Consider the following 21,434-nt stretch of genomic DNA (forward strand, 5'->3'; position numbering starts at 1 on the left):
ATCAGCATTATTAGTGTCACTCATGCGACACATTATTAGTGCCACTTTACCAAATCACTGACATCAAAGAACTGCACCCGTTCGTGTCAAGACGAAGCTACAAATGTGACAATGCCACCAGGCGAGGTGCGAAGAGGGGAGCCAGGAGGTGGTTAACCTTGAGGCTCACATTTTTGTGTCCTACATTGTAGTAATAGTAATTCTCATGTAGTTAGTTTTCTTGGCATCTTCGTCAATTGTTAGATCATGGTGGTATCTGATTAACCCTAAATTTTTGTCTACTAAAAAGAGAATGAAAAAGAACCAATCGATTTGTAGAATTTACTGATAACCGATATTCTACTGATCCGATATAAAATTCCAAATGATTCTTAAAAAGCCTGAATGGTCCATTGACCTCCTTAACAGATTGTATGTTACGAGATGAATGCAATGCCAAAGAAGCAACTTATTTAGACATTTACTATGGCATGTATATTTTGTATATTTATATCTACAAAAAAGTATAACAAAATGGCAGAATATTGCACTAAATTATAAGATATTTATAGATATATCAGATTGTTTACTGATAAACCAATACAGTGATATACCTATATCTGCTGTTAATCTAAGTCAGTGGTTAAAAGGAAAAAGGAGAAGTTAAAATTTCGGAATTCCGATGTATTGGGTGTAACCACGAGACCATATAACAGTCTTATTTCTGTATTAGTGACATTAACAGGAAGAACAAAGCATCACTGACGTACTCAAAAGTTAATTCTGCTCTGTGCCTAAATCCTTACACTTAGTAAGTCCCAATCTTTGAAAGAAACATGATAACCTGAAAGCAGTCTTCCAAAAGTAGAGTGCATGAAACATGTGGATTGTTTGTGGCGACCTGAAAGTATTGGGCACTCATCTTGGACTTCAGTCTGGGTTCACTAACTACGTACCCATTTTATAATGGAACAGTCAGGACAAATCTCATCACTCAGACATAAGGAAGTGGCCAGTGAATCACAACTCGTGCCTGATGAGAAAAAGTACTACATTAACCACTTGTTTCTCCAGAAAAAGTGTTGTTACTCCCTCTCTATATGAACCTTTGTTTGATGTTGTGTTCTTTCCTCCAACAGTGTTTCATGTACAGCTGGTGGACATTGAAACTGAAACATCTGAAATGCAGACACTAATCTTTATTGGTGTGGTGTTGGGCCACCTTTGGGGGCTAGCACAGCAGCAACACATCTTTGGAAGAACTGATAGAGGTCCTGCACAGTGGTGAAAGGTATTTGCAGCCATTCCTCCTGAAGAACACTGATGAGTTCACTACATGTTGTTGGTGGAGGGAAACGTTGCCACATGCGATCCTCCAAAAGACCCCATAAGGGCTCAATAATGTTCAAGTCTAGCGACTGTGCGGGCAATGTCAGATGTTCAACCTCACCTTCATGCTCATTGAACCACTCTGTGACCTGTTTAGCAGTGTGTATTGGTGCGTTATCATCCTGGAATACTGCACCACCATCCGGGAACCATATTTGCACCATAGTTTGCAGCTGGTCGTCTAGAATGGCCCTATAGTCCTTGGCAATGACATGTCCCTCCAGAACGATCAGTGGTCCTAAAGACTGCCACGATATTGCACTCCACACCATCACGGATCCACCCCCATGTTTTACACTAGACACTAACCAGTTTGGTTGGTATACTTTGGATAGACTTCTCCACACGTAAATTCTTCCAGATGTCTGAAAAACAGTGAAGGTGGGCTCATCCAAGAACACGACACGTTTCAGGTCATCTAATGTCCACGATTTGGTACCAGTCAACCTGTTCCTTGGCATTTGCTAGTGACCAAGGGTTCCGGTTGTCCCTATAAAGTTCTCTATGATGGTTTTTGGCAGAAACAGGTTCAGTCATGTGTGTATTCAATTCTGCAGTGACTTTTGCAGCTGTGGTTTTACTCTTTTTGGTCACAATCCTCTCCAATACCCTGACTTCCCTGTCATACAGCTTCCGCTTCCCCCAACAGTTACTCCTTCTGAATGTGGTTCGTCCTTCATTCTGGTATGCTGCTGTGGCCCTTGATACCCTACAAATATTCACAGTCTCCGTTACAGATGAACCGACGAGACAAACACCAATAATTTGCCCTCTTTGGAACTCTTTCTACTGTGCAAAACCGAATATTCGATGTGCAGTCCAGTGTGACTGGCAGGCAGACTCCTAGGCACTTTAATGTGCATCACCAACAGGTGGTGCAGGTGAGCCCTGTTCTATAATCATCGGTGTTTCAGTTTCGATGTTCACCATCTGTATTTACCAGAAGACCAAATTCACCAACAAGAGCAAGGCTAAATTATGAGCTGATGTGTTTGTAGGTCCTAAGATTCATGCCCCAATGTAACAATGAATGAAGAGCAAAAAGCAGCTTGGGTTGCTTTCAAAAATGTAACTCAAAGTTTCCATGGAAACAAAAAAGACTTCAAATTATGGAGAAACTGTGAATGAAATGCTGGAATCATTCAGGATATTAGGATGAATAATGTGTAAAAATAAATTTCCTTCACAGCCAATTTGATCACTTTCCCAATAATTTGAGCAAAGTTAGCGAGGAACAAGGTGAACTTTCATGGGGAAATGAAGATACCAGGGTACTGGAATGCAGCATTGCTGGAAGACTATTGATTGATTGTGCTTAAAGCAAGAAACAACTGCTGAACATTGCAGAGCATCAACACGTCAACTGTTTCATGTGATGAAGACCAGGAATGAAAATGATTAAGACTTCCGTTACATTGAAATATTATTATACATATACCTATCAACTGTTTCTGGCAACATTACCGACACTACCGTCAGTATTCTGTGCCCCTGTACTATGTGACACTGTGCTACCTCTTTTTCTCTCTTGAAAATGCGCTATATAAAAAAGGAAAAGTGCTCCCCTGTGCTATGCACCATGCCATGAAGGCATATAGGGGGTGTGGGGTTAGGCCCCACACTTTCTTGATCACTGACGAAGGTGGGGGTGATGTGATCAGCACCACGCCCCTGGCTGCGTATTATATTCTGCAAAATATTAACGTCTTCCTTTTTGTGTTGTAAGGGGTTAAAGTAGAGGCAATTTGCAATAAATTTGACCATATGATACCCCATCCGAAAATTAGTAGTTTTCGAGATATTTCTATCGTTTTTTTTTTTAAATTACAATTTTCCACATAAAAATACGAATTGAGAAAAAAATCTCATTGTATATCACATATTTCAGCATTTTCTGATAGCTAACAAATAAGTGGTTCATTGAAAGAAAGTTTGTCCCAAATAACTATCACATGTAAGTAACGGGTGGATCTAAACTTACAAGTGGTGATAAAAAAATCCAATCTTAGTTTACGTGGTAACATATTCATAACAAAAATGGTATGACACGAAGCGTACAAATTACTTAAATTACTTCCTTGTGTCGGCCAGGGAATTGGGCCACCTCGGCCAATCCATTTCTTTGGGTAATTTTCATCTAGCCACTGTCGCACGCCCAGGCAGAAGTATGGATGGGCGTCATCAACAATCATTTGATCGAGCCATTTTTCCTGCCCCAAATCTTAAATGGCACCACTTATGAACATTTTTTGAGGAACGGGGTGGCAATGTTGTTGAAGGATGTGCCTCTAGCTACAAGACATGACATGATTTACCAGAATGATGGCTGCCCAGCTCGATCTCCCGATCGATTTGACGTTTTGTGACTTCTACATTTGGAGCCACACGAAAGCAGGTAAACTCGCAAGAAGAGCTCAGGGAGAGGATTTTAACAGCTGGTCAACACATCAAGGATACCATCACATCACGAGTTAAGAGAACAAATGTCCGTAAAAACCTGCATGCCTGCATTTGTAACGGAGGTGCCCACTTTGAGCAAAACGTATAATGTTCTTTAATTGTATTGTTCATTGATTCCATTCACATGAAGATAAATTAAGTATTATTTCTTGTACACAAATATGAATGTTAGCAACATTTGTACCTGGTTGGATAGCTGATGACACAAGGAAGTAATTTAAGTAATTTGTACACTTCGTGTCATACCATTTTTGTTATGAATATGTTACCAAGTAAACTAAGATTGGATTTTTTATCACCACTTGTAAGTTTATATCCTACTGTTACTTACATGTGATTGTCATTTGTGAAAAACTTTTTTTTCCCAACAAACCACTTATTTGTTAGCTATCAGAAAATGGGGCTAACTCTCAAAATTCCAAAATTTCGTAAAAAAAAATATTTGGTTCCCTCCACTCTCCCCCCAAGAAAAAAGTACATAACAGTGTCGACATGCACATGGAAATGATCGCTGACATGTAAGGAACACAAAAATATTTGCATTATTATCATATGACCAATGTAACTTGAGTTGTACCCCCAAAAGGAATGGTGGGCACGCCACTGATTCAAGCTTCAAAATGCAGCGGTACCTTGAAATGACTATAGCTCAGAAACTAAATGCCCTAGAGATAGGAAAGATATACCGTTGTACGCAGAATGAATCACAGATTCAGACGATATATAATTTATGCACATTCGGTGTACATATGGATCGGGAAAGGGGGGAAATCCCCTCAAAAATACTTTTATTAAAAAAAATGGTGTTCCCCGCCTCCCCCGAAAAAAAATGTCAAAATGCAAACTTTATGCAAATTTGGCGTATATATGGAGGGGGAAGGGAGAAAACCCCCAAAAATTATTTTAAAAAATTGTCACTTCACCCAAAAAATGTCCTCGCACTTGGGCACAAAATGACACCTATGCACAACATTCATGGACGAAAAGCTAGAACGCAGTGAAAAATGAGCGCTGATTCTTGCAGCTGCTTGAAATTCTATTTTTAGACAATGCAGGGTAACCCCTGTTGCAACTTGTGGACACTTGTGCTAAAAAAACAAAGGTTTCCTTCAGCACGCTTCGAAATTCCATTCTCACAACGCAGATTCAACAACCAGTCTTCCCCCTCCCCCCACCCCCTGCTTGCACCCTCACGGAAAACTTTCATTTTGACATCGGATACTGATAAACAAGCTTCCTTCGAATGTAGTTCACTGGCGGGAGTGAAAAGCATTGCTTTAGAACAACAAAGCCGGTCTTCCTTTGTCGGCAAAAATTTTGCCTTGAAAAGAGACGCAAAAGAGAAGTCCCTTTTCCCGCTTTTTCCCCTCCATTTTCATGAAGACTAAAAAAAATGCAAAAAAAAACATTTCTGTTAAATACATGTGTTAGGAACAATATATAAAAAAATCGAAATTCTAGCCAAAAATAGAAATGTTATAACGTAAAAACTACGACCTTGACACAGCATCTCGATCGAGATGCTTGGGACCGTGAGGCTTACTTTTGAGTATCTCGATCGAGACGCTTGGGACTGAAAAGGTTAAACTAAGTATTCCTTTCAGGGAATACATCTAAGTACAGGTCACCCCGTATATGTATGTATGCCACCAGAGGAGGGGTATGTAAAATCAACCCCTTTTCAGTATAACACATGTCAGTATAACACACATATGTTCAGTCATGTAAAATGTCTCTTGTCTTTTGGCTTGCTATATGTGTACTAAAATTTAAAATTTATATGTTTTGCATGTAATTTTATTTTTGAGCATTACATAAGAATCTTACGTGACAGAGAGAAATTGATGCTAGATCTGAGTTTAGCGCATTTGAGTTGACAAACATCAGGTATGCACCCTCACGGAAAACTTTCATTTTGACATCGGATACTGATAAACAAGCTTCCTTCGAATGTAGTTCACTGGCGGGAGTGAAAAGCATTGCTTTAGAACAACAAAGCCGGTCTTCCTTTGTCGGCAAAAATTTTGCCTTGAAAAGAGACGCAAAAGAGAAGTCCCTTTTCCCGCTTTTTCCCCTCCATTTTCATGAAGACTAAAAAAAATGCAAAAAAAAACATTTCTGTTAAATACATGTGTTAGGAACAATATATAAAAAAATCGAAATTCTAGCCAAAAATAGAAATGTTATAACGTAAAAACTACGACCTTGACACAGCATCTCGATCGAGATGCTTGGGACCGTGAGGCTTACTTTTGAGTATCTCGATCGAGACGCTTGGGACTGAAAAGGTTAAACTAAGTATTCCTTTCAGGGAATACATCTAAGTACAGGTCACCCCGTATATGTATGTATGCCACCAGAGGAGGGGTATGTAAAATCAACCCCTTTTCAGTATAACACATGTCAGTATAACACACATATGTTCAGTCATGTAAAATGTCTCTTGTCTTTTGGCTTGCTATATGTGTACTAAAATTTAAAATTTATATGTTTTGCATGTAATTTTATTTTTGAGCATTACATAAGAATCTTACGTGACAGAGAGAAATTGATGCTAGATCTGAGTTTAGCGCATTTGAGTTGACAAACATCAGGTATTTTCATTTGTGGGGCAAGATAAAAGTTTCAAAGTGCATACCAGTGTAATTTTTTTCAGCTGGGGTCTGTTTTTCATTCTTAGCAGCTTTGCTATTATACAAATAAAAAAAGTGTCTTTCAACAAGCAGAAATCGGCAACGTATAGTATCATGTAATTCCTCACATTTTGATGATTTAAGGCTATTCCTTAGCTGTACATATAAAGTCCTTCACAAAAAAATTTGCACCACTGCGTTTGTGCTCCGCTATAAATTATGTGATCTTCCGGCAACTGGACAATATAGAAAATTTATTTTGTTCTGTGTCTGTGAACTGGACAAGAGCAGTGATGGAGCCATGGTCGCATACAGGGTAGATATAAATCATGTTTTTTTTTATTAAATCACGCTAAACATACAGTTTTTAAGAGTGGTGCTATTTTTGGTGATGGGCTGTAGATATGCATGTTCTTAGGTTTTTGTGAAAATTATGCATTTATTCTTTAAAGCACCTGAATCATGAATGTCCTGATTCACATAGCAATGTACTGATTTTTTTCAGGGTATAAACAGATCTCTACTTCAGTGGCTAAAATTATGGGACAAGGTGGTTTTTAACCGAGAGAAGAAAGTAAAGCCAAAGGTGAAGGATGACAAGAAGGACTCCAAATTTGGTAAGTATAGTCTCAGTCTGTTGTGCATAACGTGTAAAACTACATGCACTATTGTTGTTATTGGTGTTATTGTTATCATTATTATTCACATTTATTTGCAGTTTATTTCTGATGCCAAAGGTCTCACTGTACAGAGTGGTCACAAAGTTGGTGTACTCCTCTTTATTTGCATGACGATTTGTGCTGGGTAGATGAAATTCCTAACAATTGTCACAAGCCGGAAGTAAGATGCTAATCATCAAAAATACTAGCCAGGCCCCGGCTGGTGAGAGGTCGGCGGGGGCATTCTTAAGAGAGCAGGTAAGGCGAAGAGTAGGTCTTAGTGCTGCAACTCGTGAAGTGTGTGTGTGTGCAAAGTTTGGGTAGTGCCCAAAGTAGACACCATTAATGAACCACACAGGGCCACAATGCCACCCAGCTGATGGACCAGAGCAGGTAGAATAGATTTAAACACCAGTGTTTGGGTGTCTTAATCCAGCTCGGGTGTGTTCACCCCTTCACCTGTTCGGCCTATGCATAATAGGCGAATGGCAATAGAGAATTAATCCTTACTTGAAATTAAGCAAAAATTTAACATCTCGCAGCCAAGCAGTTAAGCTGGCGAATGGCCTAACGCAACACAATTCTTCACATCTGACACTTAGACCCTAACTTCATGATGAAGTAAGGTGGGTGCCTTTGATATGGCCATGCTAAGGTTTGAGAATTTTTCTAGCCGACATCTTGAAAAAAAATCAAAACCATTTTTCTTAAATAGTTCTCAGGCAAATGGACTTTCATAAAAAAAAAAAAAATACATTCCCCATGAAAATAGTTTCACTGGTCCAAAAAAGCGATATTCCAGAAGTCTACCTAGTGGTCATATCAGGAACATGGTTACAGGATATGGCCACCCTTGTTTCATGTTCTACAAATCGTGGTTTGTTTCAGTTTCATAGCTGCTAAAATTAAAAAAGAAATGGTGTAAAAGGAATAAACATGATACTAAATAATCCTTTTTGTAATCCAAATGTGGATTAAAACAGGATTTTCCATTAAAAATGAAGTTAAAATATGGAGAAACTAGTACTCACTTTATCCGTGAAACTGTTTTTTCTTCTTTGTTCTATTAATTTCAGTGGCCGCTGCCATCATCCTCGTTGGAACTTGCTGTACTGTTGCTTGGCGTGCATCTTTTGTTTGTAGTTCTCCTGCTGCCGCTAGGTGCGCTGTTGTTAATTGTGCATCTGGGTCCATGTTGTCTGCTATTTCTGGACAATAACTATTGTAGTAGGGGAATCCAAGTGTGGTGCGCCAAGCAACAGTACAGAGTACGATGGTTTTCATGAAAACAGTCTTTGCAAAATGTGCATAAAACAAAGGGGACTTACCAAAGAAAAACAGGAAGAGGTCACACGAAAAACACAAAACAAGCAACTGATGCCATATTGCTCAACCTCGCTGGATGGGAAATGATCATGTAACACATTAGGAGGCCCCTCACTGGATGCTGATGCCATCTACTGGATTTTTTTCTTTGCTAGCTCACAATAGGGGTGTGGCCATATCAGGAACATGGCCATAACAGGGTCACCCACCTTACACGAAATACGATTTAACCCCTTAAGCGGGGAGCCCGAGTTGAGCTCGGGCATTTTGAATTTGATGGCTTTTTGTGCATTTCAGATCCAGTCAATGTTCCCGTAGCGGGGAGTTATTTTCTTTAAACGGATATACAGTAGTACATACAGAGATACATTTCGTTTTGTACAGTTTGCTTGAATGTTTGTGTGTTCATTCACCTTTCCCTCATTTACAAGACATGTAATGTTATAATGTTGTCCAGAGCCATGTGCCCTCTGGGACAGGGGCGGACAGGGGGCTCGCTGAACTGGGGTCTAAGATTCAACATACGCTTAACTTTAAATTATATGTGCAGTAGTTTCAATTCCCTTTTAGGTTTAAGTTACACACACTCTCACTCACTCACTCACTCAGTCACTCACTCACTCTCACACTCACTCACTCTCACTCTCTCTCCCCTCCCCCCTCCCTCCCTCCCTCCTTGACAATGTAGTGAGGCAGAGAAATTAGCGAACACACAAAACAGAAAAATCTTCAAATATTGTTCAACATTTTGATAATACCATGGAAAATACATTTTCATTTAGGAATATATGTATATATTTATTCTTTTAACTTATTATTTGACAAATTGACATAACAGAACTTCCATTGAATATTGTTCAAAGTTTTCATATTACATATTGGAATATATGTATATATTTATTCCTTTGAGTTATTATTTTACAAATTGACACAACAGAAAGAATTTTTGGAATTTATGTACATATTTATTCCTTTTACTAATTATTTTGCAAATTGACAAAACAGAAATATCGTCAAATATTATTCAACATTTTGAGTAGTAGCATTGGATAATACAATCTCATCATGGAATTTATGTATATATTTATTCCTTTAACTTATTATTTTAATGAACAATTGTTATTGTAAATATCAGCATTTAGTAGTCAGTTTCTAGAAAAGAACATGCTTGTATGAAACTTCTCAAAACAAGGCACGGCACAGAAGTCAACATCACACTCCTTGCAGTAAATCCTGGTCTCCCTTCTGACTTTCTTGCCTCTTTCATCTCTTGCCATACAACATATTTTGCACTGTCTTGTTGGGGCAGCTTTTTTTTTTTTTGTTTGTTGGAGGAAGGTAGTTTGGAAAATGTCTTCCAGTTAGGTGAGATGGTTTTGATGTCAAGGCTGGTCTTCCACTTCTGACATATGGATGTTCAATCTTTGGTGAATACTCCTGCATCAATCTTTCCACGAGTCATAGTTGAAACAGCTACCTGTTCATAGTACCACCTAATTTGCTGTACAGCACGTAAGAATTCAAAACAACAATGTCCATCAAATGTCTGAACTGTTTCATGTAATATTTTTCATTCGTTTCCTGGACATTGTATAGTTAACCAACTGTTGATTGCACAAGTCCACACCACCCATTTTCTTATTATATTTAGCCACTATTAATGGTTTCAGCTTTTTCTTAGATCTGGAACCTGTTTCCACAAACACATTGTCATGTACACTTGAAAGCATGTACACATCCCTCTTATCCTTCCACCTTACAGCCATTAGCTTGCCACTAAAATATACTTTCATTTTTCCTTTACCAGTTTTATTTCTGTGGGGAGTCCTTTTCTGTTTTTCCTCACTGTCCCCAAGCAATCTGTGTTATGTGCTACCAGAAACCAAAATAATTCAGGGCTACTGTAATAATTGTCTGTATGCACTACGTAGCCTTTGTGTAGGAATTGCTTAACCAATGTAAGCACAATGTGTGATGGATGCGTCATGTGTGCAAATTCAGGATCTAGCTCAGTGTCCTTTCCAGTGTACACAATGGTGGTATAAAGATAACCAGTACCAGATTCACAGAGCGAGTAATACTTTATTCCAAAATGCGATTTCTTAGTTGGAATGTACTGTTTGGTTGAAAGCTTTCCCTTTCACAAAAGAAGAGACTCATCAACTGAAATGTCCCTCTCTGGAATATAAGCCTCTTGAAACTTTGTAAGAAAGTGATCAAACACTGGTTTCAGTTTGTACAGTTTCGCTGGAATAACACTATCTGCACTGTATCTAGTGTTGTCGGTAAAGTGTGAAAATTTTAACTATGTCATGTCATGTCATGTCTTGCAAAATACATTTTCTGATCTGGCTTCACTACCAACCCCTGGGCATACAACAATCCAAACAAAACCATGAGTTCATCTTTGTTGGTTTCACACGAGATCGTTTTTTCAACTTTTCTTTATTCACTGCAATGAACTGTTCTGCATATCTATTTGTCTCACATTCTATTTTAGACAGCAGTTCATTATTTACAAAAAATCCTGAAAATATCAATGAATCAGAAGGATTTGTAAAGTTTACCTTTATTCCAGAGTCACCCGTGAAAGGAATTTCCGATCTTTGACACTGAGGCATAATGGTCCAAGCTTCATATTCTTCTTCTTGTTGTTCACCTTCAACTTCTTCACTTGCACTCTCCTCTGATGAAATATCATAGTTCGTATCTTCTTCGGAATCACTAATTTCAAATTCCGAACTTTCATCACAACTGGAATCCTCAAGAAGAAGTCGAATTTGGTCCGAGCTTTGCATTTGCTCAGCCATTCTCTCACATGAAAGAAGCACACGCTGTTCCCATTCAGTTAATAATACCGTGCTGCCATCTACAAAAACAACTACACATCGGATTCCGCATAGTGTACACAACAATACCAGAGAACAATTCACGTTACCCGATCTGAAGTTGGAATAAACTTTCCTGCCCAAACCTAGCTCGGGCAACCCGCTTAACGTTACACATTGCAACCCTGAACACAGTTCGGGTAACTTGCTTGTAACTCAATTTATAAAATCGAAACACTCACTTAAGGCATTAATGAACTGAGTTGATGCTGACCTGGATGTGCGGAAAGTAGGCTGATGTGCAGGCTGCTTCTTGCAGTATTTCATACTCGACGTGCCCTTGATGGGGGTACTCTTCACAGATGAGTGTACTATCTGCTGGGCATGCATTCTCGAAACATCTTTTGGGCTAAGGAAAACCAGCATATTTATGAATAACTGGAGAGAAACCCATCTCTCGTCTTGATGTGGCTGGAATGAGTGCAACACACATTTTCGGTTTTCTGCTCTTTCTTCTTTCAAAGCTCCATTACTGAACCTTTCCACCAGGACATGCTTACTGAATGGTTGGTCCCACAACTACAACAAGCTGTTTTCCTACAACATGATGGAGCACCAGCACACTTCGCGTTGCAAGTTCATCATTACCTGAAACGACCTTTCCCGGAGAGTGGATTTGAAGAGCTTCTGAATATTACCCAGCTCCCTTAGCCTGGCCTCTAAGAAGTCTCGACCTCACCTCTAGGGGTTCATCAACGACAAAGTCAGAAATAACCGGTATAGCATAATGCAAGAGTTGCGAGCAGCTGTGGAAGATGCCTTCACTCACATGACCACAGATTATCTCTGCAAAACATCATCCAGAATATGGCACAGAATTCTTCTGTCCTATGAGAATAAAAAAGTGAAAATGAAATGTCTTCATACCGATGTTCTGGACTGTTAAATCATCAGGTGTGTGTCCATATCAAGCATTCAACCATAACCATGATTGTTTAGAAAATAATGGGAGGTACGCCCACTTTGTGACCACTCTGTAGATAGCTTTGCAGAATTGAATGAGGCAGTGGGCCATATTAATATGGTACGTAAGTGATCAAGAAGAGAGTATGTGCTTAATTTTTGTGTGAATAAAGTCCAGCAACTTCTTACGGATATGTGAACATTTTGAATGCACTGGTGACTTAACAAACATACGTAAGCATACTTGTACTCGTGCATGCATTTAAAAACAGTATACAGGAAAACCTCGTTAATACGATATTGGTTAATACGAAGTACCCTTTAATCCGAAGTTCTTCCCATTCCCCAGCCGATAAGATAGGATTTATAATGTATTTCAGTACGGATAAATCGAAATACGGATAATTTTTAATACGAAGTTGTTTACAAGACCCTTCAGCAAAACTGGTTTCGCTTAATTCGAAGTAGACACCTGCGTAAGTCGACAAGAGAAGATCGAATGTGGAGAAAGCTTGGACGTTATGTTAACTGGACCATGACATGTTTCCTTGTCCTAAGAGCTGCTGGCAACTCGAGGGAAGCAGCCCGAAATGCCTGCTGGACATTGACATTCTTTGTCAATGTGCATGGCAGGTCAAGCTCTTTCCCCGATGAATAAGCCACCTTGGAAATATTCACCAGTGCTAGATGAGAAATGAGAGATAAGATCACAGGAATGTTCCAAAAGACAAGACGCGTGGCGCCTGGAAGACTCACCCATCTGTCTAGCTCTGAGCTCGAGATACAGCAATTTCCCGTGCGCGAGCAACTTTTGGCCTGGTAGCCGACAACTTCCGGCAAAGCCGCATAGGCCAACTAAAGATCGTCAACCCGCTTAATGCGTTATCATCTAGGTTTCCCGCAAAAGTTGACGTCGATCTTACGTATGTTGCAACTCCAGTTTCCCGTTTCATACGTTTCCCAACTGTGCCGGTCATAAAATTTGCCAAAACAGTGTTTTGTTGTCTGCCTGACTTCTCCCCTTTTGCTATCAGCAAACGGGGGGGGGGGGTCCCTTGCTAATTGTTTCGGCCACAATTTTCTTGCTCGTGTGCGCACACTGGCTCCTTTCCTTTGGCGTCTAAAAAAAAGCAAACAGTTCTGAATACCTTCTTCAAAACGAACAAAAACCGCATGATAAGTAAAAGAAAAGTGACCCCCTTCCTTCTCCTACAACAGCTCATTATCCGCCACTGGTGTGCATGATAATGTGATAATTGCAGAATTCAGGTCCCTCTTTCTTGTTTGAATGCAGCTGTCTGGATAGGAAATATTACCCGTATTAATGTCTGTTGCATGGTAAAAGGTAATACAAGGATCATTTTTTTTTCACACTGCTGATAAAAGTTCGATCTTCGACAACTGCATTATCTTTAAAATGCCCATGATTTCCCTTCTCCCACCTGCTGCTCTAACTTCCAGCCGGTCTCATTGTGTTTACGCTGCAGCTGGCGCCAGTGTTTAGTCTAGCGTCTGGAAAGCTCTGGCTTGCTGGTAACTGCAATGACTCATCCAGTGCGAAGGAATAAGCGTCATTGTTTTGAATCTCGCAAAGCCATATAATCCCCGCTTTTCTTAAGAACCATTAGCGTGCTGCTGTTAAAACAAAACAAACCGCAATGCTAAATGTAGGAATACGAGAGGAAAAGTTTTCGCGGAGCGAGTGTTTGACCTCCAGAATACTCCTGAAACCTACAATAAATTGTCGATTAATCTGAAAATAAGCAAGTTTCGTAAAGCTTGTTTTTAGTTCATTTTATGCTGATGAGCTAACTGGGATTAAATATACAGTTTATTTAAAGTGGGATCCAAACCAGAGTGATTATCGAGTGTGCCATGCAAACAGATCGCAAGTTGTGTGTTTACTTTTTCAGAGTGGATTACAATGCAAGTTGAGGAAGAGTTTGAACTGATCCCTGCAAAGGGGGAGGGGCGAATATGAAGTTAACTGAAGCAAAGAATACGTGACTTTTTTACGATGTCTTTTTAACAGCCGAACCAGAACGAAATTTACAGCCCCGATTTTTTTGTTTTTTGCCAGGGAAAGGTTGTGTTCTCTCCCAAGAGAATCTTCTCTTACCAGTTAATCCTGTAATGGACAATGTTCTAGTGAACGCACATAAAATCCAATATTCATTCTGTCCGATTATCTCCCGTCTCTTGCTCGCGCCAGTGTGACTACTGTCAAGATTCTTCCGAGTTTCACTTCTTGCAGTAAACGAGATTGTTTTCCTTTCCCTAGGTCTCCCTGCAAACGGGTTTCTTATGAACTAAAATTGTAAGAATTTCGTGGAAGAGCAACGACTTTGCACAATTAAAAGAAAATACCGTTTGTTAAAAGACTTTTTGCCACAACATGCATTCCGTGCATAACCGGTTGTATAACTAAGCAGGATAAATGGTGTTAACCGTCTCCTTGGAATCTTTCCGCGTTAAGCTCCGTGTTCTCATTTTGTGTAACATTTTTTACACTTTCTTTAAAATGTACAATATTATTATATAGTACATATAAAGCTTATTTTCTGAGCTACCACCAAGTATAAAACATCCTTTGTGGGGGGGAATTTATACTCTACTTTATTTACACCTGAAAACAGGCGCCATCTTGAAAAGTTTGGATAACTCGAAGTCGTTTAATACGAAGTTGACATTTTTTGGTCCCTTGAACTTCGTATTAACGAGGTTTTCCTGTACCATTTTTTTCAAAGATTTTTTGGTGAAAACGTTTTCTTGTTTCATTTTCCTTCCAATACCAGGCATCAGGCCTTCCTGCCATCCTGTGCATGTCAGGTTGTGTAACTATGCAGGATGAATGGTGTTAACGTCTGTTGGGAACCTCTGTATTGGCGTAAGCTGTGTACCTTCATTATCTGTCACATTTTTAGTTGAAAAAATTTCTGCCGTTCTTAAGTAAATACAGTATGTGCAAAGTTTCTTTAAAATTCAGAATATTATCATGTAGTACATGCAATCTGTGAGCTATTACCAAGTTTGGAACATCTGTTATGGGAGTAATTTATACTCTAATTTGTTTCCAACTGAAAAACAGGTGCCATCTTCAAAAGTGTGGATAACTCAGAGTTTACATTTTTTTGTCCTTTGAGCTTTGTATTAACGAGGTTTTTCCTGTACTTCTGTTTCTGAAGCTTTTTGGCAGTAGACCACTATTGGTAGGTATTATTAACTTTAAATTAGTATGTTATCTTCAACAGCAAAATTTTCATTTCAGTGTGTTTTTGCTACTAATATAAAACTTATCATTACGAAACCAAAATTATACCTTATTATGTCATATAAAATATTATTAAATCATATTACATGATATAATATCATATTATATAATATCATATTATACCCTATAAAATTAAAAATACTCCATGAAGAACTTTGTCTACAGCTACAGTAGCACATTCAAAAAGTTTGTTTTAAGTCCATTTTATGTCAGATAGGCTAATCAGGACTAGACCTAGAGTTTAATGTAAGATCCAAACCACTGTGCAATGTGTCTCCACCAGGTATTGAACCTGGAATCCTTTGATTACAATGCAACGGCATTAAAACTACCATGAGGGAGACAATTGAGCATTCATAAACATTTTAAGTTTTTTATGCCATGGTAGGTGATGATTGCTAAATTTGTGGAAAATATTCTGTACATAGAGTACTTATTCTTAAAATATACATCTTGTCCCACCTTTAGCAGTGAAAATAATCTTTCCCATCTCATGTTTGAAGAATGTTGAGGTTTTATTCTAAACAACTTACTCACTGTTGCACATAGATGTCTGCAGTTCAATTGATTTCGGCACCTACTACGTGCCTTAGGAAGCTGCTAGAAAAACAGTGAAATTGAACATTCTTTGAGCATCTTCATGGAACAGTGAGCAATTTGTGCTTGGCAATTTGGAAATTTCTTTACTCTTGAGTGCCAACTTTACTATGCATCAGGGTGGATAAAAATCATGATTTTCATTTTAAAAAATCATTTTTGATGATTGTTTGATTTAAATCAGATTTTTTGTTTAAATCGATTTTTTTATTTTTTAAAAAAACCTGCTTAAAATTGCTTCTGTAGTTTTTGGCACCATACATATAGATATATGTTTTTTTTTTTATAAAAAGGCTTTTTCTATTAAACGGCCCTGTAAAATATTTGAACAGTTTAATTAAAGCAAATAAAATATTATATGTAGAGGCACATATTTTTGGTAAATAAAAAGGCAAAATTTCGGTACAAAAACTGGGTCAATTTCGGGTTCAAAAGCGGTAAATAAAATAAAATATCGGTGTTATAGCGGTGAAAAAATGGATGAAAAGTGGTATATAAAAGACATATTGGTTTTAAAATTGTGAAAATAATCCTAAATTTGATTTAAAAACTACACTTATTCCACAGAATTAACATTTCACTTCTAATAGCAAATTTATGTAGTTATCAGAGTATTAAGTTTATTTCTGTGTAAAAGAGTCCATTTTTGCTTCTCCGATATTAACAGCAGAATTAATCATTTTTCCGGGAATTGCATAACTCTGAGGATAATTCAGACCTCGGAAGGTGTTGCATCGGTGAATAAACCCTGAATTTCGTGTTTAAGAGTTAATTTCGCTTTTTGCAGTTCATTTCGCATTATTTCGTGACAAAATATGGTCACAAAATGCACCTCACACCTTTCAAAACCATGAATAATTAACACTACAATGTGTTTTTTCAAATTTCGTTTTTTTGTCAAAAACGAAATATGCATGCCCCTAATTATATGTAAATATACATTTTTCCGTTTCTGATATGAATCTACTTTGAATAGGTTTGTTGAGTCTGTTAATGAAACTATAATAATTTCAGTATCTTTTCTTCCACTCAAATTAAAACATTCTGGATGTATACTCTATAATTGTAACTTAAAATAACTTTTATAATCTCTGTAGCTAAATTTTGGCAATTTTTTAAACGATAGTTTGCAAAATGTCAGCTGCCATGTTTATTTACAGTTCAATGGTGACACAATTTACAGTTTAATATGATTAGTATTTTGTATATTATTCTTCACAAAGTGTTTGCTATTTTTGCCCATAAAATTTTTTAAATTTTATATCAAAATAAATTTAGGTATGTTTACAGTTTACATTTCCTTTTGTATGAGCTTCACCCCATCAGTGCATACATTTTGTTTCATTTCTTTTTCTTTCTTAGAGCCTAATAAACACCATTAAATAATTACGAGATTAATGTACTTTCAGCAAATGTGATTCTGATATCTACAAAATCCTTATGTCCATTATTCAATAATTATTTATTTAAAATAATTTAAATCAGTGATTTAAAAAAAAAATCATCTGTTGCATGCACATACAGGAAAGAAAATGTTGATCAGTTTGACAACACTTAAGATCTTGTGTGATGACATTCCTGCTCCACCTACCACCTTTACCTCTTTCAGATTCTATTTTAGCCTCAAGAATGCTGGCAGGAAGTTATGTAGTGAAACTTTGGTTTTTTAACTGTTTTATCTGTATGTGTGCTTTGTGTATTCTTATTTTCCTGGTTATATACAGGTGAGAACCTGTTCTGTTCAGCATATGGTGGTAGAAGTTTTTATAACATTACATACAACATGTTATTTATAACGTTATAAAAATAACTTGTAGCCCATGGTATCCAGTTGCTATAAAAAAATGTGGATCCGCATACAGTATTTAAAACTTATCAACTATTACAATTTGTGTAATAGTTGGTACGTTTGTTGTACTATAATAGTTTCGATGTATACTGTTCAGATAGTAATTTATTTGTTCTTGTTTAACAGAAAAGAAGTTCCAAAACAAATCAGCTGTAATAGAAGAACTCGATGACCATGGTCGGCCTCAGCAAAAAATGGCTTTACTTTGTGGTCCACCAGGACTTGGAAAAACTACTTTAGCACACATGATAGCTAAGCATGCAGGTAGGATATTTATATTATGGAAAATAATTCTTAACCTTATACAGTCGACTCTCGATTTTACTACCCCGAATATAACAACTCTCTCGAAGTAACGACCCTTTTCTCGGGAACAATAAAAATTTTTGAAAAAAGTTGAAAAATTGAAGGAGATCGGCCAAAAAGTATGTTTCTTGCACTCATTTTATTCACACTCATTCCCTTCGTGAGCACTCTACCGCTCGCAAGTGTGTCTGCTAAAAATAGACAGCTTGAGTGATATCCAATAGCATTTGACCTCTGCCCTCCCCTCCACCGAAGGCTGCTACTCAACGTGCCAGGCTTGTTTTGACATTGTGATTTCGCTTGCTCTTGGATATGCGAGAAGAGAAGATTGAATGTGCTTGGATGTTATTTTAAATCAACCATGACTTGTTTCCTTGTCCTAAGAGCTGCTGACAACTCACAGGGGAAAGGGGGCAGACCGAAATGACTGTTGAACTTGCATTCTTTGTCAATGTGCATGGCAGGTCAAGCTCTTTCATCGATGAATGCACCACCTTGGAAATATTCACCAGTGCCTGATGAGAAACGCAAGATAAGATTGCAGGAATGTTCCAAATAAAAGACGTGTGGCATCTGGAAGGCTCTACCATCTTTCCAGCTCTGACCTAGAGTTCAGCAGGTTCCCTTGAGTGAGCGACTCTTGGCCTTGTAGCCGAAAACTTCCAGTAACCGCTTTCATTCAAAACATGTTCTTTGTTCCCTGTAACACTTCATAAAAAAGCGAAACTTTTAGAGATAATGAAAACCACATAGGCCAACTAAAGATCGTCATCCCACTTAATGCGTTGTCATCCAGATTTCCACAAAAGTTTAATTCGATCTAACGTGCATCATAACTCCAGTTTCCCACTTCATATGTTTTCCTAACTGTGCCAATGTCATAATATTTGCCAAAATAGTGTTGCGTTGGCAGAGTGACTTCTCCCTTTTTTCCTGTCAGCAAACGTGTAAAAGGGGAGGGGGAGGGGGGGTCGATGCAGATTGTTTGAACCATGATTGTCTTGCTTGTGTGTGCACATGGGCTGATGACAGGTGAGGGTGAAAGTGGACCCCTCCTCTTTTCCTTTGACGTCTTAAATTGAGCAACCAGTTCTGGATACATTCTTGTAAATGAACAAGAATCATAAGATGTAAAAGAAAAAAAAAGAGACCCCTCGTGTCCAGCGGTAGCCTGACAATTGTGATGACATTTTAAATCTTCTGTCAAATTGAAGGGTGACTTAACAACCTGTACAATACCTCATACAAGAGAATTATGTAACACCTTTCGAAGTCACCCGTTTCCTCATATGTGCGAATACACTTCCCAACTCTCTCGTTGATCTTAATGTCACGCTTCTTCCTTTTCCGACCTTCTAGATGAAGTTTCATCCGCATATATTTGATGTTGGTGTCTTCTGTTTGGTTCTTGAGACAGGCCAGAACATCATGAATTTTTGGATGCAGTCTTCCAAGCTACATATTTTTTTTTGTTGTTCCAACCTTCTACAGCATTATTAGTTCTGTGGTGCTTTTGGTTAGGTTAGGTCATGATCTTCGCAATTGTCCTACCATTAGTAAAATGACCTTCACCATCAAAATCATCACAATTGTCAGTGATTTTGGCTTCATCACAATTGTCCGCCATCGCAATTGTCCTAGATTCCTTCCCAGCTCATTCTCCATCACTGGTGTGCAAGGCAGTGTGATAATTGCAGAATTGAGGTCCTTTTTTATTTTTTTATTATTTTTTTTTTTTAATGCTGTTGTCTGCATAGGAAATATTGCGCCATATTATTGTCTGTTGCATGGTAAAATGTAAAGCAAGGACCATTTCTTTCTTCTTCACACTGCTGATAAAAGTTCCATCTTCGACAGTTGTGTAATCTTTAAAATGCGGAGGATTTTCTCTTCGACCACCTGTTTGAACTTCCAGCCAGTCTCCTTGTTTTTACGCTGCAGCTGACGCCAGTGTTTCGTCTAGCATCTGCAAAGCTGTCGCTTGCCTTGCCGATAACAGCAATGACTCATCCAGCATGAAGGAAAAAGTCATTGTTTTGAATCTTGCAAAGCTGTTTTGATTTGAAGATAACGAAATTCAATCTCCAGAAAGAAAAACAAGAGTTAAAACAACTTCAAGTTCTGCACCTTCTGATAAGCAAAACTGTAAATTTTATTTTACACCTGACACAAGAATTAACTTCTTGAACACTCAGAGCAGTGTTGGAAGGAAATGCACACAATATAATTGCCACTTTTCTTTGGAACCATTCACGTGAAGAAAAAAAGTGGAAATGGACGCTGAGACTGAATATGAATATGAAGTTGGCTGAACCAAAGAAAACATGACTCTCGTGACTTTTTTATGATGTATTTTACACTGCCAAACCAGAATGAAATTTACAGCCCCGTTTCCCCCCCCCCCCCTCCTAGAAAGCTTGTTTTGTGTCTCCCGAGAGATCTTATCTTACTAGTTAATCTTGTAACAGACAGTGCTCTAGTAGACCCGTATGAAATCCAACATTCATTCTGCCTGATTATCTCCCGATTTTTGCTGGCGCCAGTGTGACTGGTGTCAAGATTATTCGAGTTTCGCTTGCAATAAACGAGAGATTGTTTTAGTTTCCATAGGTCTCAGTGCAAACGGGTTTCTAATGAACTAGAATTGTTAGAATTTCAGAGAAGAGCAATGACTGTGCATAATTAAAATAAAATAAACATGATTTAAAATCCCTTTTTGTGAAAACGATTTCATGTTCTATTTTCCTTCTCACAAAACGCATCCTGTACATAACAGGTTGTATAACTTCACAGGATAAATTGTGTTACCGTCTCCTAGGAATCTTTGTGTCTGTTTGAGCTCCGTTTTAGCTCAAAATTGGTGCAAATTCCAATAACGACCCCTTCGAAATAACAACCATTTTCCCAGGAACTGTGAAAGGTCATTGTATCGAGAGTTGACTGTATTGTTTCTTTCTACCTTATTAATAAAATTCACCCTTGTGGGATTGCGATATTGGAAGAAGGATAAATAAAATGGGGCCAGTGAAAGGTTAGTGTGTGATCAGCTCAGATTGGGGACCACAGACACACACTTCCATGATCCATGTACATGCCTGCCTGTAGACTAGATGCACTAATTTCAAATTTCAAAGAGGGGCCCCACGTTCGAATCCCAGCCTGGGCATGGGTAAT

General features: G+C 38.2%; 1 protein-coding gene across 2 annotated transcripts in view; it reads left to right on the forward strand.

The window, feature by feature from the left end:
- The window catches only part of cutlet (chromosome transmission fidelity protein 18 homolog), a 408,876-nt gene that overhangs the window by 42,783 nt on the left and 344,659 nt on the right, over positions 1-21,434 (forward strand). For both annotated transcript variants that reach the window (XM_083141467.1, XM_083141468.1), the window contains exons 8-9: positions 6,967-7,078; positions 18,081-18,218. In XM_083141467.1, coding sequence (XP_082997593.1) covers positions 6,967-7,078; positions 18,081-18,218 — 250 coding nt within the window. The remainder of the gene's footprint in view (positions 1-6,966; positions 7,079-18,080; positions 18,219-21,434) is intronic.

This window comes from Lepisma saccharinum, chromosome 20 (assembly GCF_977018435.1).
Source record: "Lepisma saccharinum chromosome 20, izLepSacc3.1, whole genome shotgun sequence".
Classification (NCBI taxonomy): domain Eukaryota; kingdom Metazoa; phylum Arthropoda; class Insecta; order Zygentoma; family Lepismatidae; genus Lepisma; species Lepisma saccharinum.